Source organism: Amblyomma americanum, chromosome 4, assembly GCF_052857255.1.
Source record: "Amblyomma americanum isolate KBUSLIRL-KWMA chromosome 4, ASM5285725v1, whole genome shotgun sequence".
Lineage (NCBI taxonomy): Eukaryota > Metazoa > Arthropoda > Arachnida > Ixodida > Ixodidae > Amblyomma > Amblyomma americanum.
In genome coordinates this window covers 208,322,231-208,337,047 of record NC_135500.1, presented here as the reverse complement: position 1 = coordinate 208,337,047, position 14,817 = coordinate 208,322,231, and the positions used below count along the sequence as shown (strand labels likewise).

The following is a 14,817-nucleotide window of genomic DNA, read 5'->3' as shown; positions in this document are numbered from 1 at the left end:
CCGAAACCGCGGAGCCAGAGATGAACGAACGCGTTGTGCGCAGTCACCGGAAGTTCGCGGAGCAAACCGAGAAAAACGAGCGCCTGGCTCCGCGCTCTGGCAACCCGGGAGCGGCCCGCAGGCAGCCAGAAGTGGATAATCGAACAAGGCCAGTATGGAACGAAAAGGCTGGTAGAAGAAGGGCTTTGACCGCTTTAACAGCGTCGGGTTAGGTGGCGCTGGCGCTGCGAGACACGTGTCAGTCACTTTTGACTGTGTTTGAGATTTATAAAGCATAGCTTAATTTTCTTTTGTCTATCTGTTTATGATAGCATTTCGAGAATAACGACCTATATTCCTATTCACTATAGCAACCTCTCCTCTCGATGGAATTTTCTAGCAGAAGAACGTTTAAAATTAAAACATATGCGGTTTGGTGCCATACCTTTTATTTCTATAGTGTGTACACATGGTGCAGATAATCTAAAGCAGAACATTTGTATGCGGTTACAGAGTGTGCGCACTGCTAGCGACCTGGAAGAAAAGTGATGAAAACTAAAGGCAAATACTGTTTCTACCGATTTTCAGCTATGGCATGCAGCAGGGTCTGCAAACAAACCTCAAGGAAACGTAACCACTGAGAGCATTGCTCGAGCTGCAAGAAATAACTGACGGGAAGTTGCTTAAAGAAAAAGCTCGAGGAAGTTCAGTGTTTCACAGGTTTTTCTGGCGCCGCAGCCACTTATATGCCTCAGATTCTCACTAACTTTCTGCCAGTTCTTGTACACGAGGATGCAGCGGCTCAAGACATGCTTGTAGTGGGAAGACAGCGATAACTCGCTGTACGCGCTCCCGAAGTGAATAATTGCCCCCGACTTCTTAGGCATGCTTCTTCTTGCACGGTTCCCAACATGCAAGCGTTGGCATTTATTAAAACATCCCGTAATGAGCTCATTATCTTTTTCGAAATCACGTAGCCTGATGTCAAGAGCAATTACCGAATACGCATTATCCTATCAGTTTTCACAGTCAAGGACAGAACCGACCATGACATTGCCGTGCGGCTTCATTAATATTGCAACGACTGAACTATGTCAATAGAACTGAAAGTGTTGTCTCTTAGTCTTGAAGTCATAATCACTTCTCCGCGCATTTGTATAGAAAATGGTGGACTACGCGTTATGCTGGAATTGCCTACGAGTCACCTATATGGCTAGAAACAATGCCACATCGTGCTTGGAGTTTCGTATAAACTGTGTCTTACTTCTGATTATTCAAGAAGTTATATCTAACCTAAAAAGCAGCGATAATTTCACCAAAGGACACTGGAGGGCGGCATCCGCACGCTCTGGACAGGCCTGTGAACGTTTGAACGTCCAGCGCGCTATACGTATCCTTGCATACTGTGCATACTACGCAGTCGTACTGTTTCTTGCCTGTGCATACTGCGCTAGCTATGCATCCCTGCAGGCGTAGAAGCAAATAACAGCAATGACAAAGCGGTTCTACGAAGGCAGCCTTCATCTACTATAACTGAAGGAAAATAGCGCAGTAAGCATTCGGGCAGGTCCATGGACATCAAAGTCCTCCGCGACGCCAACGGGCGCGCCTCCCGGCTGCCAGAGTCTGGCGACGCTGGGGCGGGCTCTCCCCGCCAGAGCTGCGGCAGCAGGGGCTGCCGCGCTTTCCGCAGCACCTGCGCAGCGCCATCTCGATGAGGAGCACCGAGAGGGCGACACAGCTGCCGGCCACCAGGAGCTGCATGACGGCGGCCACGTCCTGGAGTTGCAGCGCCTTGGCGCTACTCATGGACTGCGCCGACTGCGTCGAACTCCCGACGCCCCTCGACTTGCGCTGACTCCGCTCGACCAGCAGGTTCTTCCAGTGGCTCGCCATGCCGGACTCGACCACCCACCGGCTCCTGTACCAGTGCATGGAGAGTGGCCGCTTATTCCCGCTTGGCAAGTGCGCGACCGACTGGTTGAATTCACTTGGCAAAGCTTGATCAAGGCGTCAGGAGCACATTTCCACCAAATGAATGAATGATTTTCGGGCTTTACCACTCCAGAGAAGGAGGTTGTGTCCCATTGTCTAGCCAGCACAGGAGGAAAAGGAAAAGGGGATGTACAAGGGTAGGAGGCAAGAGGGTTTCGGTAAGAAGCAAGGACGTCAGGTGAAGGAGTGCATGCTGCAAAGTCACAATCTGTAGCGCAAGCCTGGCGCCACCAGGAATCGAAACAAGCTACAAAATGGGCCAGAAAAATGTCCCCAGATAATAAGGTTTAAAAACTATGATGGTGAATGGTCACACTGACAGTCCATATCTACTTCGTGAATAGAATGGCACAGGACTTAATTGCATCTACTGATTGACACTATCCATCGATGTCAAATTTTTGCATGCTGGAATCGTTTACTGAAAAGCTTTCACTGCCTTTTTTGGTGTTTCACGTATCCACAGCCCTAGGTCGCGAATATCATTGCTAAAAAATAAAGACGAAATGCCGCTGTTGGGTTGCAGGTAGCGTAGTCGGGTCGGAGAAGAGACAAGGCAGATCGGAGACGTGGTTACGAGAAAGACATTGAAAACTTTGATACTAGCTATTCACAAACAAGTGAGAGTGTCTCTCAGCAAAAGGGAAAGCCTTAGCAGAAGGGAGTCTCGGTGAGAGGGAGCTTCTCGACCGTGCTCGGCGCCGAGTTTTATAGGGTTTCGCTTCCCTGAAATCCCTAGATTGAGGCCGGGCCTGCCGAGGAAGGCGTTCCCTGAAAAGTTCACTTTGGCATTGATCACACACTCTCTCATTAGGGGATACGCCCGTGTCTGTTTTTCTAACAAAGTTCTTTCTCAATCATTGCCAAAAGGAAAATATGGCGTGCTCAGGGTGGATTAAATCAATTATCAATTTTTGTTATACTGAAAATTTTGCCCTAAAATAATATACAAAGCCACAAGGACGATCGGAGCCGAGTTTATACCGATCCATGAACTGCCCATTATTCCAGTGGTGGATGCACTAAAATGATGACTGTTCCAGCAAACTACAGCGTCAGTTTCTCTTGTATTTCGTATAATATAAAGCACTATGCACCTGTCAATCTACAATCTGGTTTTGTCACTCGGATGTCGACAGAATCAACAATAATCTAAGAGCTCCCAAACGGTTACATGTAATGCGAAGCCTGAAACGGGAGGAGCCTGCTATGATCCGGACGTCGGAAATCACGTGTCCGTTTTCAACTTCCTATCGGGTGTGGCACCCGGCATTATGCGAATCCTCCTGCAGCTTGTCACAGACCGACGAACGGACGGCTTCTATGGAGCGACGGTGTAAGAAATACTTTCCTCCCACCACGGAACGCCACTCCTCCTTCTGCAGGGGAACTGAAGGTGGAGGTAAATAAAAAGTGAGTCGCCCTATCTAATCTTTACATATTCCTACTTGGTGTTGCACGCGTTGCTGCACGCCTTGAATGTTGTCGAAAAAGAAAAAAGGAAGTTAAAACCGGTTCAGACGCATACGCTCCAATCCAGCACACGCTGATGTCCGGACGCATTCAACCGATACAAGCTCAGCACACACACACACACCGGTCTGCAGCGGCGTGAGAGTTCGCTCGACCAGAAAAATCAAGGCCACCCGACTACCCGGTTTCAGCACCAAAGCGCTGTTCCGCTCTGTAAATTCCTTTCCTCCAGTGTTTCTGCATATTAGTGCGTGCGCACTTTATTTTTTGGTGGGCGTTCTTTCTAGCAATCCGGCGTGCTGCGGTAAGCGCGCGTGTCCTTTTAAGCTGGGAAGAGAAAGATAGAGACGCAGAAGAAAAAAAAAAAACTTGTGTGGGCTGTCTCGATCTGAGTCCCGATAAGAATATGGGGGACAAGCCGACCTGTTGCATCGCAGTTGTTCCAATGCATTTCTCAGTTTCAAAATCTGTCCCCTTTTTTTCCTGAAGCCCGCAAGGCAGCCTGCATCCAAAACGCAGGGAGCACGTAGCAACCTGATTCTTGCGACTGTGTCCTGCTACCTCGCTTGAGTTGTGCTTGGCGTATTGAAAATGTTTTGTGCGCAAACCTGATTTCGGTGGCTTAGCCGCGTGCATCAATGTACAAACATTTGTGTACATGGCTTCGGTGGGGAGCAAAGAGCGACAGCTGACCGACGGGCTTCGCAGTCCTGTTCAACTCGTGCTACTGCTTTTTTTTTTTGTTGACTCGTTAATCGAGGACACAGATCCGAATACTTACGCTTGTATAATCCTGATCTGGTTGTACAAGCATTTACTTAAGATTACTAGTTTCAAGAAGGGCTGCTTCAATTTAACATTATCTTGTTTTTCATGCACCGAACTATGTGGCAACTGTTGTTGATACTCTACAGCTTGATAAGATACAAGTAAGACACAACATAGAAGATGGGCGTCAGACCAGGATGTCCTTTTTTAATTGTGTTTTATATAAACTTGGCATCCTATATACTGACTACTTCCGTACCGGCCTGTTAAATTAATCGCACAGAAATAGCAGCGCTAAAGAAATCAATAAACCTAACCATTTTTTTCCCAATTCGCGCAGTTTGGAGCACACCGGAAGTTACATAATCGAATCTCCACACTTGTGGACTTAATAATAAATTGGCGCAGTATCTGTTTCATATATCGTTGGACACCTAAACCGCGCCGTAAGGGAAGGGATAAAGGGGGAGGGCGAGTGAAAGAAGAAAGGAAGAAAGAGGTGTCGTAGTGGAGGGCTCCGGAATAATTTCGACCACCTGGGGATCTTTAACGTGCACTGACATCGCACAGCACACTTGTCGACTTCGTGAACAAATCATTGCAGGTGCACAGAAAAAACCCCTCGCCGGCGTATGAGCGCAAAAATAATTTCCAACTTCTGCTTTATTTGTGTCAGCTCGTTTTTAGCCTGTTACAGCGATCTAGTTTTGCAGTTTGCGCTAACTTCAAATCCTTCATTGAAAGGCAAATATGTTCGGCTGCTTGTGCAGTGAATTGGTAACATTCAGTACACGTGTTTGTGCCAAAATTTTCCGTTCTTTTAGCACCTTTAAGTGACTGCGCTTTGAGCACTATTTTCACTTCTTTGATGGTCACTGAATAGTATATAGTGACCATACGTGGCGGTGTGCCAAGTAATAAAAACCAAGCTATAAACAAACATTGAGTACTATTATGAAATAGCTAGGTAGCTGATTAGTTACTTCAAATCATATACTTGAGTTATGAACCTCGGCAGGATTATGGGAATTTATAAACCTTGACAGAAAGTCACACTGATCGATTGCAATGATGTTAGCAATATCGTGAAAATTATTGTTTCCTGCTCTCCGAGGGAAACAAAATAATACTGAAATACTTGTTGCAGCGAATGTCCGTTTGTTAACATCCCGCACCAAATGGCACTCTCTCGGGGGCTGCTGCCAGGGGGCCCGATTTCTATAAACTGTAATTTGCTATCAATAACCGTGTGGAAGAAAACTCGCGTGCCTGCGGGTGTATCGCATATCGCGCCCCCCCCCCCCCCCCCTCCCCGCACTTAATAAAGAGAAAAGTAAAACAAACTTTCAGGAAAGCTCAGAATTTGCGCCAAATGTGATTTATATGGATGGTTCAGGAATATTTAATCAAGTTTTCGCGGCATCAGCAGTGATTACAAATCTGATTAATTGATCTACCGTAATTAGTTATATTGTTATGAAGACTAAAATGTACTCCTGCTTGCATTACAGGGTCGCCAGGAGTATTACTTCAGTTTTATTCTCGCAACATTCGCCAATTCTCTTCGCAGTCCTTGCCGGACACTTCATTATTACGGTAAATGGATTTAACGCTTCGAAGCTGCATCTGGGCTAACGAGGACGGCCTCATAATAATAATAATAATAATAATAATAATAATAATAATAATAATAATAATAATAATAATAATAATAATAATAATAATAATAATAATAATAACACCCGCCGGGGTGGCTCAGTGGTTAGGGCGCTAGACTACTGATCCGGAGTTCCCGGGTTCGAACCCGACCGCGGCGGCTGCGTTTTTATGGAGGCAAAACGCTAAGGCGCCCGTGTGCTGTGCGATGTCATTGCACTTTAAAGATCCCCAGGTGGTCAAAATTATTCCGGAGCCCTCCACTACGGCACCTCTCTCTTCCTTTCTTCTTTCACTCCATCCTTTATCCCTTCCCTTACGGTGCGGTTCAGGTGTCCAATGATATATGAGACAGATACTGCGCCATTTCCATTCCCCCAAAACCAATTATTATTATTGTTATTGAATTCTATAAATTGCACTGATGTAATACAGAATCATGCGGCCTTGAGCTCAGCAGCCGAACGCAGTAACGTCTGGACCACTACGGAAGTTCCATAATATAAAAGCACCTTCATCAAAGATACTTTGTTTTCCATCAAGGATAATGACCTCATACTGCATGCCTATTCATAATGCACTCACTCTGATACTATATGTGTATATGCTTTACAAACGATCTCTATATGCTCTGAAGTGTGGGATTAGGTCGGACTCCAAGAGCGGAGGAAGATAATTGTACTTTTCTGTTCCGGAAATACAAAGTAAAAGACTGTCCTCAATTTCTGGACCACTCGGACGCTGTGGGACTTTCGTCGAAAGCTTGAGCCATAAAATCGCTGGCCTGTCATGTTGTGGAATACCACAATGCTTAAACGGTGCTCTAGACGTAGGGCGTGCGGCGTTAATTCCTCGGCGCGCCCACCGAACGTGCAGTGCCCTGGCGACGACGGGGTCCACGTTGCGGTTGAGCCACATGCACATGGACGGGTAGAGGACGGCCTCCTTGGCCAGGTAGAACTCTCCGCGAGGCAGGCCCTGGTAGAAGCGGCCCACCCAGTAGTGGAACAGCAGCGTGTCCAGGAAGATGACCTTGCGGCCCTCGAGCACGTCGTCGAACATGGACTTGACGAAGATCTCGCGTCCCGAGAGCACGGTGCGACGCTGCAGAGCTCGGTTCCACACCAGCTGGTGGTCGCGCCGGTTGGACACCTGCGCGCCCAAAAGATTCCCAAAGACCCGAAGCGCTCTATTCGAAGATCACAACAAACGGAGACCACAAGGGGCAACGGGGAATTCAGGACTGACGTAAACGGGTCGCTGTGGTCGTTAGGCAGCGATGACAGCCACGGTCGACATAGACGCAGTGAAACTGGAGACATCTTGTGCAGCTTTTCTTGACCAAACATTTATGTAACTATTGCTGAGGCGGATGATTGCGCTAAGCTTGCCTTCAGTAACAATAGTATCTACCAGGCGTAATCTTAAATTCAAATTATATTCTGTGGATGATTATTGTTAGAAACGCCTGTACAGGGGTTTCAAAACCTTTCGGCTCATCACAACCTTGTGCGATGAAATCACAGGTGTGGTGCTTCCTGGTGATCAAAGTTTGCAGTGCGGTAAGGACAATACGTACACCTGGCTAGTTATTTAACAGCATCGCCTGTGTATTGAACAAACGGCTGTACAGCGCTCTGTGACAGCGGGACGACAAAACAGACTGAAAACGGCACGCACTTCGCGCGTATGCACGTATAATCGCCAGCTTCGCGGCATCGTTTCGTCAGAAGCCGCTGCAGGGTCGTTAGTTCGACACTCGGATGACACTGTACGCCTCGTTAATGATTCTTTGCGCTCCGCTAAGGAAACGCGTTCGACGGTGCCCACGGGCGTTGATTAGCTGTAAGCAGCAGCCCAGTAACTGTCTCCCGCTCAATAAATCGCCAGACAGCGTACGCACCCTGAATATTTCGTCGAACGTGCTGCCCCTGATGACGACGGGGGTGACGCCGCGGTGGTCGATGATGTCCTGGATGGTGTCGATGCGGGGCAGTTCTTCCTGGACGGTCATGCTGGCCTTCATGTGGCCCGTGAAGGTGTTCATCAGCACGATCAGCATCATCCACCAGAAGGCAATCACTGTGCGCATGTGAGGGTCATCGTGGGACCGATGTGAAGCTGCGAGTGGGAGGATGCCAAGAGGAACAAAGCTTACGGCACGGCATCTCATGACATTCACTATGACAACACTTCTCACACGACTCTGTGCGGTTAGGTCACACAGAAGGCGGGATCCAGTCAGTAGAACACACCAAAGGGGAGAAGTGGTGCATGTAGACTAACTGCAAGCCAACTAAAGACCAAAAGAGGGTGGTGATGTCTCAGTGCGGGACAGAGGCTTCGACAAATATGCACGTCTACGTCAGGATAACATGCGGGGGTCACTGCTCACTGCACGATGCAGAGTGAGGAAATAAATCCCAGATCCTCATCTAATGCTGCTCGTTAGAAAGTGCGTGCCCCGCTCGCAATCCCAAGCACGATTAATAGAAGTTCAGTGAATGCTCTCTGGTTTTCTGAATGAGTGGCTGAACCGAGAGCTAATTACAAGTTCTATTGCGCATCTGCTCCGGAGACTGGTGGAATTGAGCGGAAGCAGAACTATCGGCTCTCAGAACGTGTGCCGTAACTGTTGTTCTTTACCTTCGATGAGCAGGTTTCCAAGGAGCTCAAAAACGTAGCTGTAGAACAAACTCGCGAAACTCTTGAGAGTCTTCCACCGCTCGTAGAGTGACAACACCACGCTCAGAAAAAGCAGGATTCCAGCTATGATGACCCATATCTGCGGTAGAACCGAACAGATATTTAAAGCAAGTGCCACTTTGTAGAAAGTTATAGGGCAAAAGAAATTATCAGAGACAAAAAAGGCAAAAAGGCTGCACATATTACTGCCGAAGAAAATAAAATATGCAAGAGCTTAAGGTAATCTGTAAAATGCTACTTGTCTTTAATAAACGGTTAACCCGAACGTGAAAACCTGTCCTGCAGTGAGCGGTCTTATACGTGACTTGCAACTCATAAAGCCGCGACACGAGATACGCCTGCTGTGTGTGAGCAGATGCCATTGCGTCGCGTTATTTGGCCAACCGAAGCTATTCTAACGCGCGGCGCTGGATGACGCTAGAGCCAGGCCTTGCACCGCTGTCAGTGCGAGTGCGCGTCATTCGGCAGCTGATCTAAAAGCGGCCACAATCCGACCAGCTTTGCGCCATGGCGCAGGGCTGCTGGGGATTTAACGAAAGAAGAGGCAGAACTGACGACAGCTTTCTTGTAGCAGCTTTTTTAACCCACTAAATTGCAATTTGTAGCAACAATTTGATTGTTTAAAACAAGAAAAATGCAATTTTGTACCAGATTTTTCATTTGCAGCAGAAAGAAAGTACGATTTGTAGCAAAAAAATCATGTCTTGCTGCATGTAAAAAAAAACAAAAAAACTTGTGGCCGCATTTCGGCTTTTCGAGCTGGCAGGAGTTAGACGCTATACCAGACTAATACAAAAATGCACAAAGCCTAATTGCACACGTCGTCTGCGTAGATTCGCCAAACACAGAGCCATTTCTATTAAGCATGAATGAGTAAAAACACATATAAACGAACTATACCTAATGCCAAAATAATTATATAGCGTGTAATGATGCGTATTACTTGAGCAGGAGAAGCGATCCCTAGCTTAGACCAAGTTTGCCATACACCCCAGATAGAGAGGAAACGAAACAACAACAAAAAAACCCTCTGCAGTTAAAAGACGTGCTTCACTATAATAACAGACCACTCGGACGGGCTCACGGTCTCCAGTGAGTTGCTTTAGAAAAATTTTGCAATGACGGATGAAAAGGCATTGTGCGTTCGAGTTTGCTTCACAATCGACACGAAGCATATTCTCAAAACTGGAACTTGGTGGCAAGGAGGGTGTAACATGGCCTCCAAGCAAGACAGAGTGCCCAGGTCAACTATGTTGAAAAGAAAGCTTCGAAATTTATTCGTGCGCGATGGTTGAATATTGTCAGGTAAGTGTTCACAGCAGTCCAGGCAGTGAGCCAGTGAGGTAGACGGCAAAAGAAGGCTTCGAGATGAAACTGCTTATTGGGGCCGACTTGCGCCTACAATGAACTGAATGAGTCGGCGGCGGCGAAAGCAACAAGCGTGCTCGACGTTCGTCGAACAAAGTGCTTGCCGTTCGTGGCCGCTCTCAATTTAAAGCTGGCAAGGTTTGGTTTGGTTTGGTTTACGGGGGTTTAACGTCCCAAAGCGACTCAGGCTATGAGGGACGCCGTTGTGGAGGGCTCCGGAAGTTTCGACCACCTGGGGTTCTTTAACGTGCACTGACATCGCACAATACACACGGCTCTAGAATTTCGCCTCCATCGAAATTCGACCGCCGCGGCCGGGATCGAACCCGCGTCTTTCGGGCCAGCTGCAGCCGAGCGCCATAACCACTCAGCCACCGCGGCGGCCCAAAGCTGGCAAGGAAACTTCGAGATAAGGGGCCAGTAGCGACTGCAACAATCTGAAAAAAAAAAAAATGTGGAAACAGTTGCGCGTGGCCGAGATCAATCGAGATAAGTCCAGTCGCATCTCGCGTCGCAAACAAAACGATAACGCCGCGTTCAGGTGGCTTTGAGCGTGAACAAACGAACAGCACAAAGATTCGAGGCAATATTCCTGAAATAACCAACGGTCACCATAAAACGCGAGAAATGCCCAATTCATGCATTCGTTTTCGTCTTGGGCTACCCTAGTGAATGAAGCAAACTATATTTTTTTTTTTTTAGTGGCGAGAAACACGACCTGCGTGTCGAAGCCGCCGATGTGGCCAGCCACGTTCGAGACGTGGCTGACCAGTCTTCCGGCCACGTGGCAAGCGATTGTGTCGAAGTAGTTTGGCAGGGCGTGGCCAACCGTGAACCTCTCCTCGGTCGGCGTGGCGGGACCGATGGCCAGGTCAGCCTCCTGTGCGACCACGAGATGGTAAGTGCACGGCTGTCATTGCTATTTTGAACAGGACGCGCTAAAACTAGTCTCTGAACTTAAGTGCGGGCATTTATCAGCGTATGAAGGCTCGCGATCGCTCTCTGAAATACGAAATGCAGGCTACTGTTCACACAAGAGAGCATGGCTCCTCAGAACACAATTCGTGAGATTTGCATCAGTGTAAGCAGGAAATATATGGGAGGGATATATGCCTTATTCTGGTAGTCATGCGTAAAATAAAAGCCTCGCATCGCGAAAACGCCTGGGCAAGAACATCGTTCCGCTCCGAAGCCCATGCAAGCGAGGCACTCTGGGATAACTAACTCTTATCTATTAGAGTCAGTATACAGTGAGAGTGCATCCCGGGTAGCACTCGAGAATGAAGACATTGGTAGCAGCATGCGGTACGTTGCCACTATCTGTAGGCTCATGAATTCATACAACCTCTGGTTGCAGATTTCAGCGTTTATTGACCGAACATGACGCTTCCAGTGAAAGCAGGTCAATGCACCATTGCATGAGCCTGCTCTGTGTGCGTGCGAAATTATAATAGAGAAGCTGCGGCAGCAAATCAAAATGGAAGCTCCCTTTTAGCGAGCAGTTTAGCAGAACGGTAATTACAAGTAGATAGCCTTTTCCAGTGCGCCCTTCTAGGCTGTATAGCTCGAGGGAAGCGTCCGACGGCTTGAGCAAATAAGAGGCCTGGTATGCGAGGATGCTCGTACGTTACGACTAAACTGATCGAAACATCATCTGCCGTATCACTGTCTATGCTAGCGCTGACCAGGCTAGCGCACACGCCGCGTGAGCGCTAGCGTGAATCCATTATTTATGTAATGAGCCATAAATTTACTGACATAAGCTTCAGCTTATACATTACTGTATGGCTTCTGCTAAGGCCTCCCACCACCTGGAAATGACGTTTGCTTAAAAACGTGTCTTTGCGGTATTATTTCAGGGGCTCACTTGAACAACACCTGAACACGAACGATACGTCTTGTGATACACTCTAGTGGCAGACGCAAGTCATGCATAGCCGACACTGACTGGATTTCTTGTTGATAAAAAAAGACCGCATTTTTAATCTATATTGTTCTGTCCCTCCGGCACTGAAATTTTGACGCATGGAGTAGATTGTAGAAGAAACACGTTCATCTTGGGAATTACGAGCTCAGTACAGAATAAAATTTCATATATTCCCTGCAATGCGCAGTGCACTTTGAGCTTATGTTGGTTACAAGATAAGCAGCAGGCTACGCGTCTGCTTCGGGCGTCAGGAAGGCGAATAAGTCTCACATTTCGGTAGACCATCCCCAGCTGCCCCGCCCAGGCGCCCTGGGCGTTGCGGCCAGCCCAGACAGTGTCCGGGGGAAGCCGCGGGTCCACCCTGCGTTCACACAAGCATGACCGAAGAGTACAGTCGAGCGATGGAAATCTACTCTATATTCAGTAAAGACTATTACGTCCCAAACCGACCGTCTTTCTCGCATACAGAAAAGTATGGCTTCACTGCATAGCTTTATTGTTTGAGGGCAAAGCGGGTTTTAGAACAGGTAGATCAAGTAAATTGTGTAAGGGTCACTGCCTTTGTAGGCCGTACTAAATGCAATGTATGAAATACGCAAGGCGTGAAAGCGCTTGAGACCTCAGTGCATTATTCGTACATGTTAGGTCAAAATTTTCTCACAGCCCTTTTTTTTTAACTTTGCTTGGATTGGTCTCCTAATACGTTTTGAAGCGCATACACGAGCATCCTTAGTTTTGGTGTGCACGTTTTCAACAGAACAGTAAGCATTAATTCCGAAGAACAGGTCCGCCTGTGATAATCGTACTGTTCCTTTACACATTTGGTTCGCGCATTTATTTTGTATCGGATAGCCATCGAATCGCTCGCGTTTGCAGTGCTTGTTCCTGCGATTTTTCGGCCTCGCATTTTTCTTTTCCTTCTATCACTCAATTAGCAGTGTCTGCTTTGTTGTGTTTTCTGCGCGCTATCTACATGTTCCGTTTTTTGTTTCCTCTGCAAAAACACATTTTTTTGCTTTTATTTGACATTTACTTTGTATCCCTTGTGACCCCGCTCCTGTATGAGCCTGTTAAGGCTCGCAGTATCAATAAATAAATCATATTAAATAATAATCTACTAACGCAGATAGAGAGCTATGTACAGCATTTGCCGAAAGCAACCAGGCTGCATGGATTGCTTCTCATTCGAATAGTAGAGCCCTTATGGCTTCCCTAAATATCAAAAAGTCCTTGTAAGGTGACGACAAAGGTTCTCCTTACCATACAGAGATTTAGAGCTTGGGGGCTGGCATAATAGCTTCAATATACGACCTAGAAGCAAACTGTCAAGCCTAGTTTCTTTTGGCAAAGCTGTTTTCACCGGAACACCTCGCTCTGGTTAACCTCCCTGCCTTTCCCTCTTCTCTTTATCTATCTATCTGTACATATGCAAAGTTGATCAATATTATTTCTTTTTCGCGTCGTTTCCTGACAGCCTGGAAACATGAATGTGTAGATGCCCTTAGTGATAATAAGCCAGCACGAAATTTCTCTGTGGAGGATGCCGCAGCCGACCTGAATCCCATGGACTGTTGCAGAAGCGAGAGCATGTAGCCCGCCAGGCCGTCAAATGTCACCGTTCCGTTTTTCGTTGTCACCCTCGCGAAAGGGTACATCTGCGATGAAAAGGTTTGGGAAGAAAAACAGTGTCATTATGAGTTCTTGGACGAACGTTGTCGTGAATTCGCTGTCACGAACTAGGCTTCGGCGAAAGCTGGCGGGAAAAATGTAAGGAATGGTCTTCCTCAATTCTCAGAGCCTCCAGCCAATTCTACGCTGCAGGCACCAAAGTCGTGCTTAGGGATCGAAGGCGCAAGGTGCTGTCCTGCATTTGGTCGAAAGAGGTCACATGACCTTGTGACGTCGTCAGTCTGCTCACCGTGGCAGGTGGCAACCTGACCATTGGTTTGTGAGCAACCTGCATATCCTGGCAGGTGGCTGCTAAATTAATTATTGGTGGAGAGAGATCACGTGACATTGCCACGTCATCGCAACCTGCCCCACTGGGTTGTTAGCAACTATATACTTTCAAAATATCAACCTAGATAGCATTAGAGTTCACATCAGGAATAACCCCGGGCCTTCCAAAGTCATGGAATTAGCTTATTGGTCGAAAAAGCTATAGCATCACAAGGTCACGTGACACTAAATGATTCAATCACAGGCCGCTACCCAGAAAAGGCAAATTCGGAAATGGATCGAAGTACATAATTGATGCATAGTGTAATAATAGTGATTAGTGTAGACGGATCAAAATGGATTTAAATGAATTAGTGGATTGATTAAGCATTAGTAGTGGGAATAAGAAGGAAATGATGGACTAGAGTTAATCGAAATCAAAATCAGAAAAAGAAATGTGATATATGCAAATTTCGGCACTGCTACTGCAGCTGATACATGCTACTGCGGCTAGCAGTCCTAATATGACAGTTGACGGGCCGACAATTGCAAAGAAACTGACGAAAACACACGCAGAAGTTGCTACAGAAGCTGGGACAGATGTTAAATGTAATGCTATCGCACTATATTCTTAAGGTGACTTAAGCGTTCTGATAGTTTCTCGCTTGGACATTTTTGTGAAAAAAAAAAAAGGTTTCAGCGTGTTTTTCTTGTGTAAGAATTCTCGATAGGGAGAAAGGGCGCGATCAACCTCTCCGCCCCGCCCCCCTTCCCCACGTATATCCGTCCCTGCGTTACAGTAGCTGTGAAAAAAAAAAATCTAAGGCGACTTGCCCATAAATAACTAGTGCACAAACATAAAAGTATTGGTTCCTTTATGCCCACTCATCCTTGCGTTGTTCATTTAGCGCCGCGATTGTTTCGGACATCGAAATGTCGAGCAAATTAGAACCGTTCTTTCCGCACACTGTCGTTACGTAAACGGCGTAGTAACCGTCGAAAAAATG

The 14,817-nt window shown here is 47.0% G+C and overlaps 1 protein-coding gene across 1 annotated transcript; it reads right to left on the bottom strand.

Moving 5' to 3' along the window:
• Positions 1-1,557: 1,557 nt before the first annotated feature.
• Positions 1,558-12,157, bottom strand: LOC144129991 (uncharacterized). The gene is made up of 6 exons (XM_077664040.1): positions 12,143-12,157; positions 10,664-10,825; positions 8,518-8,656; positions 7,775-7,992; positions 6,737-7,023; positions 1,558-1,900 (listed from the first exon to the last, which is right to left on the bottom strand). Exons 1-6 carry the CDS (start codon positions 12,155-12,157, stop codon positions 1,558-1,560), a joined length of 1,164 nt encoding a protein of 387 aa, XP_077520166.1.
• Between the last annotated feature and the right edge of the window lie 2,660 nt (positions 12,158-14,817).